General features: G+C 42.7%; 1 protein-coding gene across 1 annotated transcript in view; it reads left to right on the plus strand.

Annotated features, from left to right (window-relative positions):
* Positions 1–3,050: 3,050 nt before the first annotated feature.
* Positions 3,051–22,911, plus strand: part of DTNB (dystrobrevin beta) — a 185,753-nt gene continuing 165,892 nt past the window's right edge. Inside the window, exons 1-2 of the mRNA XM_054568949.1 lie at positions 3,051–3,308; positions 6,958–7,079. Coding sequence (XP_054424924.1) covers positions 7,045–7,079 — 35 coding nt within the window. The 5' untranslated portion in view covers positions 3,051–3,308; positions 6,958–7,044. The remainder of the gene's footprint in view (positions 3,309–6,957; positions 7,080–22,911) is intronic.

A 22,911-nucleotide genomic window follows, 5' to 3' on the forward strand; every position in this document is an offset into this window, starting at 1 on the left:
ACTATCTTTTGTCTAATAATTTGCAGATGCTAGCTCTCAGAATAGAGCATACTGTGGTCATTTCCTCAAGTTCATATGGGTCCTTTCATTATATAGATTTACATTTTCTTATTTCCCAAAAGTTTCTTGAATAATAGTCTCATTATATCAGGAACTTCAGCTACACATATTTTGGACATCGTTTGCTTGTGTTCAAATGGCATTCCAGAGAGAGAAAGAAGTACAAAAGTATGGAGGCAAGAAAAAGTAGAAACAATCCAGGAGTTTGGATGGGGTGTATGTTGAGAGTGACAAGATAGACAAGGGCTAGATAAATGTGGGGTCTTGCGTGTCATGCTGAGCAGTGACACCATGGACAGCATGTTTTCGCAAGCTTTTTCTGACATGCAGCATGGATATGAATGGGAAGGAACAAGACTTCAGGAGGGAGACAAGATAAAAGGCTGTTACAGTCGTCTAGGAGAGAGGGGCTAAGAGGGACAACGCTGGAGTTATTTATGGGGAAAATCAGCAGGATTGTTGAGTGTTGTGGGGAGAGGGAGGGAGGAATCATGGATGACTCCCAGGTTTCTGAATTGGGCGTCCGAGTGGATGGTAATGCCAACCAGTTTTGGCCATGCAGAGCCCGAGGCGTCTCTAGGACATTCAAGGACATAAGTCTGCCAGGCTTTTGTGTGTACAGAACTCCGGGGAGTGGTCTGAGCTAGATAACGCCTTTGGGAGTTGCTGACAGATGTGGCAGATGAAGAAGGGAGTGAATGAAATGACTCAGGGAGAACACATGGGGTGAGATGAAAGCCGAGGACAGGCTGGAGACAGGAGTGGTCAGAGGGGTTAGCAGAGGAGCCGTGTTGTGAAGGCAAAAGGGTGTTTCAAAAAGAGTGGAGTGCTCTCCAAATGGCCTGTGGCATTTAGGATTAAACCACCATAATGACTGAGAGAAGTGCTGGGACGTGATGGGGACAGAAGCTACATAGTCATGAGGTGAGGACTGAGAAGCTGCTCGGTTGGCTGAGAGAAACTACTTTCAAGGAGTTTTGAGAGAATTTATAGAGAGGGAGCAATAACTACAGCACAATCTGGAATGACAGAGGGATTTCTTCCTTTTTCTTTTTCTTCTTTAAAAAAATCCTCACCCAAGGACATGCTTATTGATTTTAGAGAGAGGGGTGGGGAGGGAGAGAAAGAAGGAGAGAGACATTGATGTGAGAGAGAAACATGGATAGACTGTCTGTCACTGGCGCCCCAACTGGGGATGGGACCTGTAACCTCGGTATATGCCCTGACCGGGAATTGAACTCACAACCTTTCAGTATATGAGACATTGCTCCAATCAACTGTGCCACATTGGCCAGGAAAAGCCTGGCCAGGAAAGCACTCTTTCAGGTTTTCCTTTTTCTTTAGGATAGGAAAAGCCTGAACATGAATAGATGGTGAAGGAATAGAATAAGGTAAAAGGAACTGATTTTGGGAATTAGGGGGGCAGAATGATTGAAACATGTTTGAAAGATGTTTTCTGAGGAGGTGGGAGGTGATGAAATACAGAACCAAGATGGGGAAATGCTAATATGAGTGTACTTCAGGTAGTCAGTTCCCAGAATGGTTTATAACAGTCTGGCCCACGTATTGAAATTACTTTGGTTTCAATCAGTAGGGCAAATATGTAAATATTTAAAGCAATATTTACATATTTATCTTACATCACCTACACATCTTTTCTTCACAGAATAGGATCAATATTTTACCCTTTCAGTGCCTCCTCTGCAGTTGGTGCTCAAAAGCAGTAAATGCATAAACAAGACGTCTCTGACCTGTATTCTTAGTATCTTAACATATGAGAAGACAGTCAAGGCCCTGCATACAAGTGAGAACGTCTTCTAAACCTGCAAAATTGCCATGAAGTTCCTATGCGAAAGGTGATGCCTTTTTTTTGAGGATCTTGTTTACTTCCACTTAGCAAAGTTGTTTACCAGCATTTTTCCTTCACCAAAGGAGTTTAAAAATAGGGAGATGAGAGGAGGAGGAAGAGTTCGTTCTGGAGGCAGGCAGGCGGGCAGCAGCAGGAGGTGGCTCGGTCTGCCTCACCATAAAGTGCCAAGAAGCAGTGAATAACTAGACTCGAAGCATGCTGGCTTTGGGTCTCCTCACTTAGCGATTTAACACACTTCACTCACATACAGTAGTCGTCAAAGGACACTGCTGTTTTCAGCTTTAACTAGCGTTGAGGAAAACGATTCTTTGAGTCATTAAAAAAGCTTAGCTGTTCCTAATTTGGAATTCATCCTGTTTTACATGGTTTGGAAAGGGTTCTATCAAAAATTTATATTAAAACAAAAACGCTGCTGCTGAGAGGGGAAGCCTTGGCACCCCTCTGTTCATTGGCCCAAGCTGCTTTCCTAGCCTTTGATGCCCCCCCGCCCCCGCTTTTGCTACTAAGCCTCTTTTTCTTCCTTCAAGGCTGACCACAAATGCCACCTCTTCTAGGAACCTGTCTCCACGGTCCAAGAGGAAGTAATCTCGTCCTCCGAAGCCCTCCACAGCATCTCACCATGGCTGGCTTTGCACGGGTCACCAGTCCGGGTTGTTTATACGGCTGCTTTTCCACTAAGTTATGCGCTCCTCGAGACCAAGGACCGTGACCGTGTACCCACAGAGCACCTGGTATAGCGCTAGAGACCGAGTCAGTGCTCAGTAAACGCTGGCTGAGTTGAGTTAATTTGGAAAAATCATTCAGGGAGGATCTCGCGCTTGAGGAGTGGATGAATGATTCATGGGGTGGTTCTTTGCATTCTTTACCTTGTAGTCACGTCGGGCGGAGTATCCAGCTAGCCTGGCAAATACCTGCAGAGTTGAAACGCACCTCAGCCGCCCGCCGTTGGCGTGCGGGAGACGTCCCCGGGGCACAAGTTTCGCCTGCCCTCCGCGAACCCCGAGCAGAGCTGGGGGGCGGGGCCCGCCGGGCCGCGGGGGGCGGGGCTCGACGGGAACCCGGCCGCTTGCCCGCCCCCTCCCCGGCGCGGCGGAAGCCCCGCCCCCAAGCGCGCGCTCGCGCCGGTGGCGCGTGCCCGCCTCCAGCCCGGAGTCCTCGCGCCCTCGCGCCCTCGCGCTGGGGGCGGGCTCGCTGCGCGTGCCGGGCGGGGAAGCGGCGCGAGCCGGGCGCTGAGAACGTTCGCTGCGGGGGCGGCTCCAGGGCCTGAGAGAGCGCAGCTGCTGTCTTTGCAGCGAGCGCCGGGCCGGAGGCGGCGGAGGAGGCTGCGGCCGCGGGAGACCGTCTCGACGCCCCCTGCTCCGGCCGGGAAGTGAGTAAGGTAGGGGTCCACGGCGGCAGCCGCCGGCTGCGTTAGAGGAGCACGGTGCTGGAGCCTCGCGCCCACGGGGAACGGGAAGGCGCCCGCGCAGCCACCGGACCTCGGGAGCCTGCGGGGGTGCAGGGCCACGAGCGGCGGAGACGGCGCGCGGGGAGTCGGGGCCGCTGCACCGCGCGCTCTGGGAGCAGAGACGGCGCCGCGCTCACGGCCCTGGAGGGGCGAGCCGAGGGGATGGAGCGGAGCCCCGGGCCGGCGCCGCCGGGCTCTGAACCCCGGGCCGGGGAGGGGTCTCCGGGTTGCCGAGCGCGCTGTGGCCGTCGGGCGGAGAGCCGGGGTGCGGGCGCTGGGCTGATGCTGCTGAAGCCCTGTTTGCTGGGAGGAGGCTCTGCTTTAGGTGCTGAAAGGGGGCAAAGGAGGCAGGTCCTGGCAGAGGGCAGGTGAGGCAGGCAGGCCCTGGCAGAGGGAAGGGAATTTACTTCAAATCACCCCAAAACACTATTTCTCGAGGCGCCTAACAGTGAACCTGTACACCCAGTCACCCTTGGAAGGAAAGTGTGCTGGGAGGAAAGAGGATGCAGCTAACGAATGCTTGCCATTCAGTTCCTGTGCCAGGCCTTAGGATTATGAAGACCTTCCAGCATTCTTAGCAAGCGTTTATTGATTAGAGCTAGCTACCGTGGGTGGAGAACCATAGTCACCACTAGGACTACAAAATAGTGTCAAACACAACCGTGATTTGCCATTTAGGTGCTAACAATTCGTTTGTGCAGGTATGCATATAAAATATAAAGCAGCATTGAATTTTGTCCCACATCTTGTTCACTTCAGCTCTTTTTCCTTTCCCCCCCAGTACTGGAACATTGGAGCCATATATATTCCTTGGTTTGGAGACAAAGCAGGAGGGTCAAGGAAACTTGTGGGAGAAACTTAGGATATTTTTGAAGGCTCTACTGTGTAACATTTGAAGGGAGAAAAGAAGAAAAAATTTGAGAAGAGAAAAGGAGTTCCCTTCCTTCCCAACTGTTATTAAACTCCATGACTATTCACTGCTAAGTTCTCAGTGACAAGAACACTACCTGACCCAACAGCAGTTGTGTAAGAAATGTTGATTGCCTGGATAAATGAACCAAGGAAGGTTTTGCTGTGTATTGCACAGAGCAGTATTAATCTCTCTGGTGTTAGGGATGGCTGATGGACTTCCCCTGCTCCTAAAGTGCACCCCTCCCCTGTTTTTTGCCACGTAAGGTAACCCAGGTTCATAGGTCTGGGCATTTAAAACAATGGCTAAGGTGATGGAGCTGCGGTTCCTTGTGGCCAGGCTGCCACGTTCACATCTTTATTGCAGGTTGGCCGACAGGAACTTACTCCTTGGACCATTGTTGCTTCAGATCATCCCTTTCTGGCTCTTCTTTTTTCCATCACTTGAAGAAGAGTACTTTTGTCTAGGAAATCCTTTTTTACTTCTATCCTGGTTCTTGGATTGTAGGTCTGTAGTAAGAGAATAGATGCACCTCTTGCTCCTCTGTATGGGCTGGAATTCTGCCTGTTCTCTGCCTTGGTTGGATTTCTGGACTCTCCAACTCCAGTTTGCTGTTTCAGTTCCCTGGGCTGCAGTGCCTGTTAGGTTACTTTGTCTGCCAAATTAAAACTTGACCTTTTATGAGTTCTATGAGGATTTTTATCATACATAAGTGGAGTTACCTTGGAAGGTAAAAAAGCAGCACTGACAAGGTTTTTGAGTGTCCATTCCATGTGAGAGACAAAACTTCTACTTAGAAAATTAGACTTAAACCAGTAGAATGCTGTTACCCCTTATTTTAAATCCTTACTAGACATCTCTAAGGACCTTTGTTTCCTCATATAAAAAATAAGGTCACATTAACCCAAATTTGGCATTGTGTGGTCAGTCTTGTAGAATGAAATTCATTTCTTTTTAGTTTTACTACTGTGTATTTCTGAGTGCATCTAGCAAGTGTCTGCCAGTTCTTGTTTGGGTCTTGTAATATGGGTAACTTGTTCCAGGCTCTCCCAACGATATTGTATTTTATCTGTGTATTTATATTTATGTTAAAATCAACATTCATTGATGTATAGTTTACATATAAAATGCATAGATGTCCCTGTACAGTAGGATGAGTTTTGATAACGTGTATACTTTGTAACCACTATCCCGATCAGGATATAGAAACTTACATTGCCCCAGCAAATTCCCTCATACTGGTTTGCAGACCCCCTCCCCCTTATTTAATTCATTTTTAATTTCACAAGCATCAGGGATGTGGCATCTAGCTGTGCAGGACGTATACTGCCCAGCTTTAGGGGGCGCCATTCACAGCAGGGTCCCTGTGCCTGGCAGCTCCTGGGGTTGTGCGGTGCACGGCCAGTGTGGCTGGGTACCGCAGTCTGCAGATGGCTCATGAATGCATGCTCTTGTAAAACACTCAGACAGTGCAGACAGAAAAAAATCCTCTTTGGTCCACTCCCTTCTCCACTGAAACTGTAGTCAGCAGCTTGTTGACGATCCTTCCCGACCTTTCTCAATGCATTTTCATCTATATATAGGTAATATAGAAAAAGCAGGCTTTCTCCACATTCACGACCTGATAGTATACACATTGTTCTGCAGTTTGTTTTCTGACAGGATATCTAAGATCTTTTCATGCTGAAACAGAGAGAGCTCCCTGATCCTCCTTGACTACTACACGTTCTCTTATGAAGTGTATATTGTGCTGTAGTTTCAGACACTGCTGCAGTGAATGAAAAGCAGACTTGCCGGGTCAAAGGGGTGCCCATTTAAAATTTTAATTGCTGGAGATTTAACCATGTTGCTACTTGTGGATCTGGTTCATTTCTTTGGAATTGCTGAGTAGTGTTCAGTTGTAGACTGAAATGACCATTTACGTATCCTTCGCCCAGTGAGGGACAGTTAGATTTTTTTGGATACTAATTTTTTTGATGGGTGTATGAGCTGTGAAGACGCCCTGCCAATCTGAGGCTTGCCTTTTCCCTTCGTTCACAGAGTCTTTGCTCGTATACAAGTTTTAAATTTTCATGTTGTGTTTATGAAAAAATTTCCTTAAATTAAAAAAAAACATTTTGTGTGTCTAGTTAAGTAAATTTTCTTTACCTCAGAGTATGAATTATATATTTCTGTTTTTCTTTCTAAAATTAAAAAAAAATTTGCTTTCAGTGTGAAATTTCTATATGGTATAATGAGAGATAATTTGTTTTTCAATTGGGATAACCCATTTTTTAGCACTTTTTCTCATAATGTTAAAGATTTTATTTATTTATTTTTAGAGAGCGGGAAAGGGAGGGAGAAAGGGAGGGAGAGAAACATCAATTAGTTGCCTCTGTTACACACTCCAACTGGGGGCCAAACCTGCAATCCAGCCATGTGTCCTGACCCAGGAATCAGACCGGCAACCTTTTGCTTTGCTGGATGACACCACTGTTCAGGGCTCTCATAAACTTTTTACTGTGGTAAAATATATATAACATAAAAAATGCACCATTTTAACCATTTTTAAGTGTACGGTTCTGTGGCATTAAATATATTCACAATGTTGTGTGACCATCCCTGCTGTCCACATCCAGAACTTTTTTTCCTTCCATGTCTCACCCAAGGACATATTTATTGATTTCAGAGAGAGAGAGAGAGAGGAAAGAGAAAAAGCCATCGATGTGAGAGCGAAACATCGATGTGAGAGAGAAACATTGATCTGTTGCCTCCTGCATGCTCCCCGACCGGGGATTGAACCGGCAACCCAGGTATGTGCCCTGACCGGAGATAAAACCCACAGCCTTTGGTGTATGGGATGACACTCCATCCCGCTGAGCCTCCAGGCCAGGGCAAGAACTTTTTCATCTTTTGCATCTGAAACTCTGTACCCATTAAACACTAACTCCCAGTCTCTCCTCTCTTCAGTGCTGGCGGCCACCATTCTACTTTCTGTCTCTATGAATTTACTGACTCTGGTACGTCATATAAGTGGAATTATGCAATATTTGTCTTTTTGTGTTTGGCTTGTTTAACTTAGCATAATGTCTTCAGCATTTATATTGTTGCATGTGTCAGGATTTGTTTCCTTTTTTAAGGCTGAATACTGTTTCATTGTGTGTATATATCACATTTGCTTATTTATTCATCCATGAGTGGACGTTTTAGTTGTTTCCAGCTTTTGGCAGTTTTGAATAATGGTGTGAACGTGGGTGTGCAAATACATTTTCAAGTCCCTGCTTTCAGTTCTCTTGTGCATATACCCAGAAGTGGAACTGCCCATGATAATTGAAAAAATTATATGCATAACTGAATATGACCAAAATGGGTGTATAGTACAGAATTTCTATATACCGTTCTTCCCCCTGTACAATTTCCTCTGTTACTAATATCTTGCATTAGTGTGGTACTTTTATTACAAGTGATGATAAATTATTTTTAAAGTATATTTTATTGATTATGCTGTTATAGTTGTCCCAGTTTTTCCTCCCTCTGCCCCCCACCGCCCAGTACGCCCCTTCCTTCCAGCAGTCCTACGCGCCTAGTTCATGTCCTTGGGTCATGGCTGTAAGCTGTTTGGCTTCTCCATTTCCTATGCCGTTCTTAACTTCCCCTTGTCAATTTTGTTCCTACCAATTATGCTTCTTAGTCCCCGCATCATTTCTCCGTTCACCCCCTTCCCCCTCCCAGCTGATAACTCTCCAAATTATCTCCATATCTATGACTCTGTTCCTCTTCTGGTGGTTTGCTTAATTTTTTTTAGATTCAGTTTTTGATAGTTGTGAATTTGTTGCCTTTTTAATGTTCATCGTTTTAATCTTCTTTTTCTTAAATAAGTCCCTTTAACATTTCCTTTAAAAATGGCTTGGTAATGATGAACTCTTTTAGCTTTCCTTGTCTGGGAAGCACTTTATCTGCCCTTCTATTCTAAATGATAGCTTTGCTGGATAGAGTAATCTAGGTTGTAGGTCCTTGCTTTTCATCTCTTTGACTACTTCTTGCCAGTCTCTTCTAGCCTGCAGAGTTTCTTTTGAGAAATCAGCTGACAGTCTTATGGGAAAACCTTTCCCATAACTCTCTGCTTTCATCTTGCTGCTTTCAATATTCTCTTTATCTTTGACCTTTCGCATTTTAATTATGATGTGCCTTGGTGTTGTCCTCTTTGGGTCTCTCTTGTTTGGGACTCTCTGAGTTTCCTGGACTTGTATGTCTGATTCCTTTGCCAAATTAGGGAAGTTCTGTTTTCAATTTCTTGCTCTTCCTCTCCTGCTTTGGCCTCTCCATGGTGTGGATGGTGGCTCATTCGGAGATGCCCCAGAGGTTCTTCTTGTTCTGGTTTAATGCTTATCTCTCCCTTATGTTCCAAATTGTTGGTTTGAATCCCAGCTTCCTTCCCTTCTCTGTTGGTTTCCTGTGGATTATTCTTTATTTCACTGAGTGTGACCTTCGTTTCTTCTTTTCTTGTTTTGCCATACACAAGGAGTTCTCTGAGCATCCTGATAACCAGTGTTTTGAACTCTGCATCTGATAGGCTGGCTATCTCCGTTTCACTAAGTTCTTTTTTGGGGGGTTTGGTTCTGTTCTTTGTCTCTTCAATTTAGTAGCCTCCTTGTGTGTGTTTTTGTGTATTAGGTAGAGCTACTTTTACTTCCTGTCTTAGTAGCTTGGCTTATGTAGAAAAGGGACCTGTAAATTGTATGGAGTGGAGCCTTAGGTAACCGCCAGGGTGTGGCAACCCTCTTCACTACCTTGTGGCTCAGTGTGATGGAAGGGCTCCGAGAATGAACACTGCCGCTGTCTGGCTTCTGGCAGTTCACCCGGTGCTTGCCAGTTTCCAGTCACTTCACCCCCTTCCTGTCTGCGACTGGTGCCCTTACAGGTGCTGCCTGGAATGGGTGGGTTTGTGTACCTTCAAAGACTGTGCCGGCCCTTTAAGTGGCAAAAATCTGGTGGTTTCTTCCCCCATCCCAACCCTGGCTGATAATGGGGATCTGTCTTCCTGGTGCTGGAACCCTGGGCTGTGCAACCCTGGGCTCCGTGGTCTGGCCTGGGATCACCTGCTTCCAAGGTAGCCCTCTAGTCGTTTCCACCACCAATGCCTTTCCCTGTTGCACTTCCGCGCCTCCCCCACCCACCCGCCCTGCCCCCGTCTCCATGACTCCACCCCTCCTACTTGTCTAGATAAATGTGTCTTTAAATCCTTGGTTGTTGGACTTCCCTACAGCTCAGTTCTCTGATGGTTCTGGGTGTTGTTAGTTTTGAAATCTGGTTGTAATTCTTTCTATGGCCACTGGAGGTGGCACTACCTGTCTGCCTATGCTTCCCTCTTGACCGGAAGTTTGATGATACATTATTATTAACAAGTTCATGGTTTATATTAGGCTTCACTCTTTGTGTTACATCGTCTTTGGGGTTTCACAAATATATGTCAGGCAACATGACATTTCATGTAATGTCATTGCAGAGTTATACAGAATAATTTCATTGCCCTAAAAATCCTCTGTGCTCTACCTATTCGGTTTTTCCCTCCCTCCTCCTGAGCTCCTGGTAACCACTGATCATTATACTGTTACAGCTTTGCCTTACCTAGAACTTCATAGATTTGGGATCATACAGAATTGTAACCTCTCAGTCTGGTTCCTTTTACTTACTAGCATTATGTATTTAAGGTTCCTCAATGTGTTTTCCTGGCTTTGTAGCTCATTTGTTTTTATTCCCAATAATATTCCATTATATGAAAGTACCATAGTTTGTTTATCCATATCCCTATTGTAGGACGTTTTGGTTATTTCCAGTTTTTGGTAATTCTGAATAAAGATTCTATTAATATTCATGTGCAGGTTTTTGCGTGGACATAAGTTTTCAGCTCTTTTGAATAAATACCTAGGAGCATGATTGCTGGATGGTATGGTTAGAGTAAGTTTAGCTTTGCAAGAAACTGCCTGTCTTCCAAAGTGCCTGTACAAGTTTGCATTTCTAATAATTTAAAAAGTTTATTTTCTAACACCCTAAATATACTTAAAAATAAGTACTTGTCAAACTGTATTGTAAAAGTAAACTTCATCTGGAATTCATATTCCAGTTGCTGCTTTTGTTGGCTATCTTTCTTAGCATTATATTTCTTATTTCTTTGTGTGTTTTGAAGTGTTGCTTCGCAGACCTGAGTGTTAGTGCTTTTGATTTTGTTTTTCTTATCTCTGTGCTCGCCCTTCTCAGTGCAGTACTTTCATTGACTGAGTGAAAAATCAGATATGGTCATGCTGGGTCAGGGGTCCTGCTCTTTGAGGTAATTGGGGCTGTTTTACATCCGCTCACAGAGATGAGGGTGTCCAGGTTCAGTTCCTGATCGCGACTGGGTTTTTATTGTCCCACTTTTTAAGCTCAGGGCATTGCGTAAACTAGTTCTAGACTGAGACTGGCAGCGGTAATTTTTAGCTTCCTTTTAACTCGAGCTTCATCGCTGGCTTTAAGCTGTGAGCCTGGCTCAGATGTCTCCTGTGTGTCCAGGTCCTTTGCTTTGTGTGTCACTGTCACCCTGCAGAAAGTATACACCTGCTTCTGGACTCGGCGGCCGGCAAACCTGTAGCTTCAGTCCTGCTCGCAATTTTGTGCATCTGTTCTCTTTCTGATCCAAATGGAGGTTTTTCTTATTGAACCTTTCTAAGTCATTTAGAATATATTCTAAAAATATTTTATTTATTACTGAGTATTTGAAGCAGAGTGGATGCATCCAAGTGTCTACTTACTGAACTTTGACTAGAAGGCTTACCTGGCCAGGCTTCTTTCTAAACTTGACATCGCTTCTTTTGTTTTCTGTGTTACTGCAGTGCCTAGCCCCTCCGGTGCACGAGCTGAGTGGCAGTGATGATAATGGGCACTTTTATCTTCTCCCTGAATGGGAATGCTTCCAGTGTTTTCCTGTTAGATACCGTACTTACTGAAGGTTTCTGGTAGATGTCTTTGTCAACTTAAGGAAGTTTTCTTCTGTTCTTGGTTTGTATTTCTGTTGGGTGTTGAATTTTATCAAGGGCCTTTGGGGCACATTTGTTGAAATTATCATTGTTTTCTCTTCAATATGTTAAGAGTAGGAGAGACCTTTCTTGTTATAGTTAATCAAGAGAAACATATATTTATATGATTTACTTGGTAATGCATTTTTACCAAAAAAATGAACCTTTAAAGAAAACACACTTTATTTTGAATTTTTGTATATTAACAACATTATATATAAGCTAAAGCAGGACTGAAATGCGGAAATAGTCATGTCTGGGCTATTCTTAGAACTAAGCCTCACTGTAATGAAATAGTACCCATTAAAAGTATATATATTTTTTAATTTGGTAACTTCTGGGGCTCCATAAGACTTTTTCAACCCCTAACCATTTTAACTTTTTCCCTGGCTTCTTTTTCTAGACTCTTGACTTTCCTCTTTTAACTTCGGTCTTTCCCTGCTCTGCCTTCTCTTGCCAGAGAGAGACTTTCTTCTGTAGATGATAATAAGTGTTACCTATCATGAGGCTACTGTGTGTCAAGGAATTTTCATGGATCATGGCTACTCTTTAATCTTTGTCTTTGGCGACTAGATATGGTATCTCCAGTGTATGGGTGAGGACATTGAGCTCAGAGAAGTTAGAACTTGTTTGGGGCCACACAGCTAATCAGTGACAGGGGTAACATTGGAACCCGGCCTGGACTTCAGAGCCCCTGTTCTTTCTGCATGCTGTCTCTCACCAGGCTGTTTCATAGTCCAGATTCAACTTCCGCTCTGTGTTTTGGCTTTTTCACGTGACTCCTGAGCATGGTGCTATGACCATTCTGTGTCTCCAGTGTTGTTTCCTTTAGAGACTTTTCCTTCAGTCAGGTACTTCATTTCTTTTAACCAGTCAGAATGACTAAACCTTTCTTCACTGCACAAAAATATAATCGTGTCATGGTTAAGTGTGTGGGCTCTGGAGTAAAACTGTTTGGGTTGGATCCTGGGTTTTTTTAATAACTCTTTAAACATTATGCTATGTTAGTCCTCAGGCAGGTATAGAAAATATAAATAGTGAATGCCTGAGCACACACCTCTTACCTTAAGAAACCAGTCTCCCTTTAAACTTGGACCCCTAAGCGCCTCATTCCCAACTGCATCGTCCCCCTTTCCCAGGGAACCACTGTTCCGAATTTGATGCTTATCATTTCCTATATAGATTTTCATACTTTTATGATTTAAATAGCCCTAAAATGTATAATATTTTTGTATTTTAAAAACCTTTATATTAACAGTGTTAATATATTTTTGTAACTTTATCTCTCAATACTGTGATACTCATTTATATGGATATATGTGCCTCTCTAGTGTATATATTTTCTTGGTAGAATAGGATTCTGTTCTTTGACTACATCACAATTTACTTTTATCTTTTCCTGAGGATTGGCAATTAGTTTGTTCTGATTTTTTTTTTCGCTGTTTCAGATTATTCTGCTACGAATATTCTTGTCGCATCTCCTCGTGCAGCCACGCATGCCTTTCAGAGTGTGTGCCTGGGAGAAACCGCTGGCAGCTGTGCCGTGCGCACCTCCCTTTAGTGGAGGTTGCCACGTTCCTGCCTGAAGTGGTTTTACCAGGTAACACTCACACCAGCGATGGGTGGCTCCTGTTGCTTCCCTGCCTCGTCAGCCTTTCGTATTGTTAGACTTTATCATTTTTGCCAATCTGCTTGATGTACAATGTAATCTTATTACTATTTTTTAAAATCCTCACTTGACATTTTTTTTCATTGCTTCTAGAGAGAGAGGAAGGGAGGGAGAAATATTGATGTGAGAGAGAAACATTGATCGGTTGCCTCCAACACACACCCAGACCCACAACCTAGCTATGTGCCCTGCCTGAGGACTGAACTGGCAGCATTTCGGTTTATGGGACGATGCCCTAATCAACTGAGCCATACTGGCCAGGGCTTATTTTGGATTTGATTTATGTTTTTCTGATTACTAGTGAGATTGGCTATTGCTCCATGTTTTTATTTCTTCTTTAGGTTTCCTCTTCTGTGATTTGCTTGTTTTCATAGTTTACCTGTTTTTCTATTGTGTTGTTTTCTTTTTTCTTTTTGATTTATAACTTTCACTACATTTTGGATGCTAATATTCCACTTAGATGGCTTCAAATATCTTTTTCAAGTTTGTGGCTTGTCTTTTAAAATGTTTAAAGAGTATGATCTTTTGATACACCAAAGTTTTAAATTTATGGTTTTAATTTATTGCTTATGAAATCTTCCCTACAGATCATAGACACAGAAAAATGATCCTAGTGTTAACATGTAGAAAGGCGGTATAATGGGCTAGGCGTTAGGTGTTCTCACTTTCTGTTTCCATTTCCTTATTGTGAAGTACAGATGTATGCCAGGAGAACACATTTATTTACTTTGATGTGCAAAACATGGGGTCTGGCGTAGGATATTTCTAAGCCCTCATATTCTAATTCTTTATTACTGTGCTTGTGGTCTTTGTAGCTTATAATCATTACTACTAATGTGTTAACTGAAATTAAAGTTATGAGTCTCAGAAAAGAAATTCTTATAAACATCCAGGACTTAGATGTGAAGCCTGCACATTGCTATTATGGTAGAAAAAGAAATGCAAGTAATTTGATTTAGGTTGGAACACATTTAATAGGTCTTACTTTTTTCATGAATTCCAAAATCATTTGAAGAAGTAATTCTTCTATATCTTTCTAAAAAATTTCTCCACAGGGACAAGCTTAATTGCAGTAATAACAAAGATCCTTTTTCTGAATTATGAGTATTCAAACTAGAGCTTTGCGTGTCATTTGACGTACACCTTTTTCTTTGTTGTTTATATGGTTTTAATATTTCCTTATTAGATAAGTAGTAGATCTTTGCTTAGAACTCAAATTTCCTTTTATGAACTAGGCAGTCCATGGTAGTATTTTTTTTTAAAGATTTTATTTATTTATTTTTAGAGAGAGGAGAAGGGAGGGAGAAAGAAAGGGAGAGAAACATTGATGCAAGTCCTGACTGGGGACCAAACCCACAACCCAGGCATGTGCCCTGACTGGGAATCAAACTGGCGACCTTTTGGTTTGCGGGATGACACCCAACCAACTGAGCCGCACCATCAGGTTTCTCCATGGTAGGTTTTAGGAAAAATGGTGAGGTTTTTCTTTGGTGGACTAGAGGCACCTGTTTCTCCATTTTGTGACTGAACTGTCCCCTTATTTTCTTATATTCTAATAGTGATTCCTTAGCCATGTTTCCTTTCTGTCACTTTGCTTCCTTTTACTTTTGTTAAAAAAACTTTTCTCTATTCCAAATTTCAGATGTTGCAAGTGGTTGATAACAAAGTATTTATTCTTCTTCCAAGTCTATATTCTGATACTTTTAAGTGAGTCAGAAGAACTATCAATTAAGACAAAGGACCCTTGATTATAGAAATCTAGTCTAGGCATCATTCAAGAAGGGAGTTGCCTAGTAACACCAATAAAAATGGTAGTAGGTAGCATTTATTAGGCTCTTATTTTGTGTCAGACATTGTGCTAAATGCTTTATGTAATTAATTTAGTTGTTGCCACAGCCGTATGAGGGTTTTTTTTTTGTTTGTTTTTTCTATTTAGAGTTTTGTGTAGTAGAGTGCAGTATTTGAATGTTTTTTGTTGGAACCTAGAAAACTTTTTCAGATTTGTAAAATAGAAAATCTCTAGGATTTTATAAACATTTACTTTGCCTGGCATTTTCTTTTTAAGCTAACAGGAGCAGAAAAAAAAAGTATTACAGGAAGGACAGTGGAGATTTTTTCCCGAAATAAGCAAGGAAGTTAGTTCTCTTTCAAGGAAGTTTGACTAGTTACAGCCAAGTACTTGGTAATGACAATCTGAGTCATCTGTGACTTCTTAACTATGTGGCTATCCAGAGAAAAACTGACAGGAGTTCTGCTCGGGAACAGTGAACTTGCACACGAAGTCCTCATACCTGGAGGCTTTGTGCTGACTGAGAGCTGGAAGGGTTAAGACATTAACAAAAAGATTCAAGGGAATGAAGGATAGTTAGCACTTAGGTATAGTGCAGAGAGATTCTGGAAACATTTCTAGAGCCTGCTCTTTCTCTCTTTTTTAAATTTTAAAAAAATTTATTGATTTTGGAGCGAGAGAGAGAGAGAAACATCAGTTTGTTTTTCCAGTTTGTTATTTATGCATTCAGTGGTAGATTCGTGTATGTGCCCTGACTAGAGATCGAACCAGCAAGTTTGGTTTATCAGGACAACTCATACGCGCGTCAGCTGAGCTATGTGGCCTGGGCTAGAACCTATTCTCTTTTCCTTTATTTTATTTTTTAACAAATCCATTTTATTTATTTACTTTTCAGTAAGTTTAAATCCTTGAAGAGATTTAAATCCCTGAGGGGTACTGCATTGCACAGATTCTGCATCCAGTGGACGTAGTGGGAAGGTTGCTTCTGGATGTAGCATGAACCATTCACTGTTCATGAGTATGCGTTACGTTTCCCCCTTTGACTCTGGTTTTGTTCAGTTTGCCGCCAGAGTCACTGTGCTGTTCTTTGCTTTGTACGCAGAAGCACACCTCTTGCCTGGATAGAATTCAGTTTCCTCTCGAGCATGCACACGTTCAGTTTTAAGGAGAGCTGTGTGCTCCCTCTGGTTCCGGAGACCCTGTTTAAATAGCCGGCAGAATGGCCATGGACCACAGCCTTCCAGGTGTATTTGTCATTACAGAAGTCCTGTTCCCAGCAGCCCCCAGTGTTCAGCAGCAGGAGTTCCACACCTCTTTCCTTTAGTTTTTGCTGTGGGCGTCACTCCCTCCGGCCTGCAGGCCTGCTCTAACTCCCAGCGCACTGCTTCCTAGATGGGACTAACACGGGTCCAGGTGTTGTGCACCTCTAGTCTCCGGACCCTGTTTAATGAGGACTTAAGTTCTGATCCAGCACCACAATTTGGGAACCTGTGTTTTCCTCTCTCCTGGAATCTTGGTGTTTGTCCTGATGGGGGCGATGTGACACAGTGGAAAGAGAATGGCCTTTCAGTCAAATCGGTTGCCTATATCCACAAATTACTAGCTTTGTAACCTTAGGCCAAATTAAGTAACCACTTGGCCGCTAAATTTACTCATCTAAATTTACCCTCCATATTCTTCATTTGCTCCTCAAGCTAGGTACAGTCCTTCCTGTCTTCTCCATCTTGTTTTTATTTACTTATTTATTTTTATTAAGAAAAAATTTTTTTAAGGTCAGTGGTTTCAAAAGTGGGAGGCATGCACAAATGATCCTCTAGGTGGGACATAACAAGAAAATACGGGCAATGGACTTCTAGGAATATTTAACCCGTAGTTAATCCATAGGTTGACACTTCACACCCATCTGTAGGTCTGATGATACACACAGGTCTGGTGAGCGAGGAAACCTGAGAGGAGGGGGTAGGGGCACCTCAGCCTGCAGGGGCTGATACGTGAGTCTCCTTATTTATGTGCTTACATTCTGTTCAGACACATCACCAGCTCACCTCTGCTCGGTTAGTGGTCTTTCAGATTCTGTTATCTGATTGGAATGAAATGAATCTTGCTCAACAGACAAAGAGCTTAAAAAGATTCCTACAAAGAAACTGCAGATTGAAGTTTCAGATTCAACTGCAGATTGAAGTAATAATGCCAGGACACATGACCTGCAAGAGGAAAGCAGCGCTGTTGCTTCAGTTTCTATTAGGGGCTTGTTGTCAGTTGCAAAGCACAAAAACAATAATAATCTAAGCAGATTAAGGGGCATCAATGAAAAAAAACTCTTTAAATTGTTAAAAATGCTATTTGATACGTGGATTTATTTGTATATACCATTGAGTATATTGTGTCTAGATAGTCACTAATGATAGTATGAGGCTGATGTTATCAGCTGAGGTATTTTAAAACTAAGCATTCAGAATGTGAAGGCAAAGTTATTGAGCTTTTTCAGTGATGGTTACGGTCGTATGCTAATTAATCTAGTACTTTAAAATTTTAGCCTAGTTATACATTTTTAGAAGTGTCATGGAGATTTCTTCAGGACTAAAAAACAAAAAGCCACAAACCTCTGTTCTTCCTGTTTCGTAGTTGTGGCTGAAATAATATGTAGACAAATCAATAATTTTAGTTTCGTGAAATACATCCTTTGTTAGCAAATATTGTTGGGATACTCATAGAAGACATTGCTGAAGGTTTGAAGTAATAAATATTGCAACAAATTGTGGAGTTTGTGAGAGTTTCTGTTTATTTGGGTAAAAGCACAGAGCTTATGGTATTTGATATACTCCCATTTTATTAATAGAATATGTGGAGACCTGCTTCTTCCCCCTCCAAACCTCCAAAGAAAAGGTTGACCAGAGAATATATTCAAAGTAAAGAACTTACAATTTTACTATAAAATAGGACATATAATAGTATAAAGATTATTACAGTGTACCCAGAACCAGCCTAATAAATACAACATAGCTAATGGGGTTGGTATGCTTGTGCAGTCACTTTTCCGAATTAGGTGATGTGTGTGTTCTATGCACTTGTAAAGAATTTGTATTTTGTCATTATTGGGTGATACAGGTATCAATTAGATCTAGTTGGCTGATGGTGACGTTCGGTCCTTCTTTATACTTGTTGACTTTCTACTTGTATTGATCATGGAGGAATGTCAAAGTCTCCAAGTGTAAGTGTGGATTTTTCTAATTCTCCTTTCAGTTCTGTCAGATTTTTGCTGAGTGTATGTTGTAGTACTAGGGTTAGGTATGTAGATATTAGGATTGTTATGTCTTCCTAGGAAATTCTGTATGCTACAGGCCCAGCAATACAATTTTATAGGCATAATTTTATGCAGTTACTTTTTAAATCAGTTAAGAGAGTAAAGAGAAAAGAGTGTTTGAAATGTCTTTTTTAAAAAAATAAACTTTAATTTTTAGAACAGTTTCAGCTTTACAAAAAAAAGAAAAGAAAATAATTGCATCCCAAACTCTATTCTGCTATTAACCTCTAACATTTACATTTGTTACAGTTAATGAACCAATAATGATACACTATTACTTATAACTGAAATCCGTACTTTATTCAGACCTCCTTGGTGTTTATGCAGCGGCCTTTTTCTGCTCCGCTGTCCCAGCCAGGACACCACATTGCGTGTAGTCGTTATGTCTCCTTAGATGTCTCTTGGCTTTGTCAGTTTCTCCGACTTTTATGATCAAGTTTTTGATGAATTTGATGAGTACTGTAAGGTCTTTGTAGATCATCCCTCAAATGAGGTTTGCCTGATGTTTTTCTCGCGATTCAACGGGGTTTGTGGGTTTTGGGGAGGGAGATCACAGAGGTATAACGCCATTTTCATCACACCGTGCCAAGGATACACTCGCACACTGTCAACCGGATCTTTCACCGCTGATGTTGACCTTGCCTGGCTGGCTAGGCCTTATCGGGTTTCTCCGCTGTCGAGTCACTCCCTGCTCGCCGCTTCCCTGCTGCTGGCTCGCCAAGGAAGTCGCTGCGTGCAACCACGCTTAAGGAGTGGGAGTTACGCGCTACTTTCTTCAGGGCTGAGTGTTGGCATGAATCATTTGCAGTTCTTCACAGGATATTTGTTTATTCTCTTCCGTTTATTAATTTATTCACTCATTTGTGTCAGTATTGACTGATGGGTATATAATACTGCTTTATTTATGTTGTTGCTGAAATTGTTTCAACTTTGGCCATTGGGAGCTCCTTCAGTGGGCTTCTGTGTCCCTTTGATACACCTGTATCATATGGTTTTTTTCTCCCAGAACTTCTTTACTTTCCACACTACAAGATGCTCCAGGCTCATCTTGTATATTTCCTGCCTCAGTCATTTCTCCTGGTTCCTTTTATTGGAGAATGGTATTATAAACCAGAAGTTAGCCACTAGGTGTGCTCATTGCTATTGGGATGTTGTTGTTTCTATACCCTCTCAGTTGACAGACCAAGGATATATGTGTATATGGACCCATACCTATATACCTAGCTATAATTACTTCTGTATGTAACTATCTGTACCTGTATTAAGTGAAACGTGATCTTATACAGATGTCTGCAGTAGTAATCCATGTGGATCATTCTAGCTTCTCACCTTGCTTATCTGTAACCTTACACTGCACTAAATGCTACACCTTTACATAATTGTTCAGTTTCCATACACATGCATAGCAGTATTAGGGTTGGTAACTTCTATAACCTGTGGATACTGGAGTACAGTACTTAGGTATATTTTGTTTTGCTTTTAGTCTTACAGACGCCACTCATTTCCAGAGTTACTTAGGCCACTTCCTTTACAGGCCCTGCCCCCTGCCCCCTTTTCTGCAGTGAGGTCTTTTCATACATTTGTAATACAGTTAGATTGTTTTGTCATTCTGCATTTCATCCTTGGGTCCTCTGATGTCCTAAAGGATTTAATAAAAATTTGCATACATTAAGGTTCACTCCGCGTTGTAAATTTCTGTTGGTTTTGACTGATGTATAGTGTCATGTATCCACCATTGCAGTCTCCTACGGGAAGTTTCACCACCCGAAAAGCCTGTGTTTCACCTCTTCATCCCTCATCCCTTCCCCCCAAATCTCTCTCAACCACAGATCATTTTACCATTGCTATAGTTTTGTTTTTTCACACATTCACCACCTCACAGAGTGTGTGTGTGTGTGTGTGTGTGTGTGTGTGTGTGTCTGTGTGTGGTGAGAATGTCGAAGATCTTAGCAAATTTCACTTACGTAGTGTGGTATTATCAACTGTAGTCACTATGCTATGCATTCAGTTCCCATCTTATAACTAAAAGTTTGTGTCCTTTGACCAGCATCTCTCAATTTCCCTCACCCTTTAGCCCCTGGCAATCAGCATTCTACTCTGCTTCTTTAATGAGTTTCACTTAAAAAAAAGATTAGAGAGAGGGGAAGGAAGGGAGAAAGAGAAACATTGATGTGTGAGAGCGCACTAATTGATTGCCTCTCACACGCCACCAACCAGGGACCTGGCCTGCAACCTAGGCATGTGCCCTGACCGGGAATTGAACCAGTGACCTTTCAGTATGTAGGACAACACCCAACCCACTGAGCAATACTAGTCAGGCCTTGACTTTTTTTTTTCTTTTTTTGTATTATTAGATTCCACATATGAATGACTCATATGTGTCTTTCTCTGTCTGGAATATTTCACTCTGTGCTCTGAGTTTTTAAATTGGGTGGAATAAAGCTCCTGAGTAGGGTGATTAGGACCTACTGAAGGCTGAACTATCTGAGTAAATACACCTAGTGGCTTTCTCTGGGTGTTCACAGGATGAATGACAGGAAGAAGGGGGCACAGAGTCCTGAGATCACGGCGTCATAGATTTTTATTAGTGCATTCATGTGGACAAAGATTTTGGCAGTGAAAATGGGAAAAAAAAGGGTGGATATGAGAGTGATTATGAGGAAGGAAATGGCAGGGTTTGAAATCAGAGTTAGTATGTGGAGGGAATGATAGGAGGCTTGGCTGTCTCTAGATTGTGAGGCCAAGAAAAGGCAAAGTGCCAGGAGTCCAAGTGGAAGGAAGTAGAGAGAGTGCTTGTGTCCATGTCAGCGTTGGCTGTCAAGGTTCCATCAGGAGGACGAGGACGTGTAATCAGGCATGTCAGTAGGGTTAGATGTTTGTTGAATGGAGCTGGTGAAATTATAATGGCAAGGGATGCATGTCTTAGTATCCACAGAGCACTGGGAAATCACTAATGCCTAGGGAAATCATTTACATTCATCTTAGCTTGTGTGTACCCCATACATTTTACGCCATCTGAAGTATAAGCTTGGTTGAAATGAAAAGACGGTCTTAGTTTGAGTTCCCCTAGGAGCTGACTCAAAGACAAGGATTTGAGTGCAAGTATTTTGTTCTGGAGGTCATCCCAGGAAATACCAGAAGGGGACCCAGAAATGAGATAGGTGAGGGACGTTAGCAAATAAAGGACATGTTATTAACCAAATAAAGGGTTTGTTATCCACTGTGGGTAATTGGGGAGTGCTAGGAGCCAGTGTAAAACTTGTCCTTAGAGTTATCCCCCTTGAGGGGATGAGGTAGGTGGAGTATTATTACGAGGTCTGGCTGAAAAAGGCCAACTGTTGTTAATATAATGAGCATGGTTTGCGCGACATTGATGTAACCTGGTAGCCAAGGAGAGTGGACTAGAATGTGCATGCATGATGATTTTATGAGTCAGTGGGGGCGGTAGACACTGTTTAGTGAGCATGTGTACTGTGTGGCTATTGCATTCAAAATGAGCGAGTAGAGCAGCGAATCTGCATCAAATTTTGTGTTAAGCTTGAACATTCTTCCATGGAAACTATATGGATGATCCAGAAGACCACAGCTATGGGCAACTAGTGATTGGCAGCTTCATCATGACAATGCACCTGCTCATGCATCATGTGCATGATGCTCATGTGTGGCTCACGCAGAGTGTTTTAGTGAAACATCAAACCACCCAGGTGACGCAGCCCCCCTACAGCCCAGATTTGGCACCCTGCGACTTCTGGCTTTTCCCAAAACTAAAATCACCTTTGAAAGGGAAGAGATTTCAGATCATTGACGAGACTGAAGAAAATACCATGGGACAGCTGCTGGAGATTGGGAGAACTGTGTGACGTCCCAAGGTGCCTACTTTGAAGGGGACTGAGGCGTCATTGTCCTATGTACAATGTTACTTGTATCTTCTTCAATAAATGCCTCTATTTTTCATGTTATGTGAATGGATACTTTTTGGACAAACCTTGTATACCAGTTCCATCAATCACTGGTTAAGACTGCTCCAGGGAGTAATAAATCTATAGTATTTTAGTGTTTTAGGTCTTCCATGCAAGGAACAAAATGGATTTCAGATGTCAGAGAAACTCCTCAGGGTTGTTTTTTTTTTTTTTTTTTTTTTTAGCAGATGTTGTTAGTCCAGAAGAGACAGAACTGGTAAAGGTTAGGGAATACTCTTCCCTTAATACCCCAGCATTTCCAATTCATTTTCTATGTGCGTCAACCCTCCCCACTCCCTGCCCGCCCCTGCTCTGCAGCCCAGGATTAAATGAACCGGTCCAGCAGCACGTTGGGACTGCTTCCAGGTGTTCTTTTGGGAATGTTAAGTGCCGGGTTACGGGAGAGTGCCCCCATATCAACAAATTTCCCTCACTAACCTTCCACTGGGCCCCAGTTCACCACTTTCAAGATCCATTCCGAGGCATGTTCTCCCAGTCCCTGCTAGTGCATACCATCAGCTCCAGCAGCTGTTTTGGTCAATCACCCCTTTCCCTCCAACGCAGGGACAGTGCCTCCCTATTCCGATGATACCAAGACTTGACCCTCGGTATTAGCCCAGAGGCGGCAAGGGAGGCAGGGACAGGCCTGACGAGGGTCAGTGTCCCTGGAGGCCTTGAGGTACAGGAGACTCTTGTATCAAGAGCTGGGGAGCCCCTCACTCCTTATGCCCAGAGGGTTCAGGAGAATCTTGGCTGTACTGCGAATTCAGTCGTCTTTGTAATTTGCCTGCTTTCATAATCAGAAATTGGGCCTGATTTTTAGCATCATCTGCCCTCACGTTGTAGGAGCTGAGAGTTCCTTAAAATGCCGC

The sequence above is a fragment of the Pteronotus mesoamericanus genome, unplaced genomic scaffold (genome assembly GCF_021234165.1).
Source record: "Pteronotus mesoamericanus isolate MK-2021 breed Mesoamerican mustached bat unplaced genomic scaffold, CSHL_Meso_final contig_101, whole genome shotgun sequence".
Taxonomy (NCBI): Eukaryota; Metazoa; Chordata; class Mammalia; order Chiroptera; family Mormoopidae; genus Pteronotus; species Pteronotus mesoamericanus.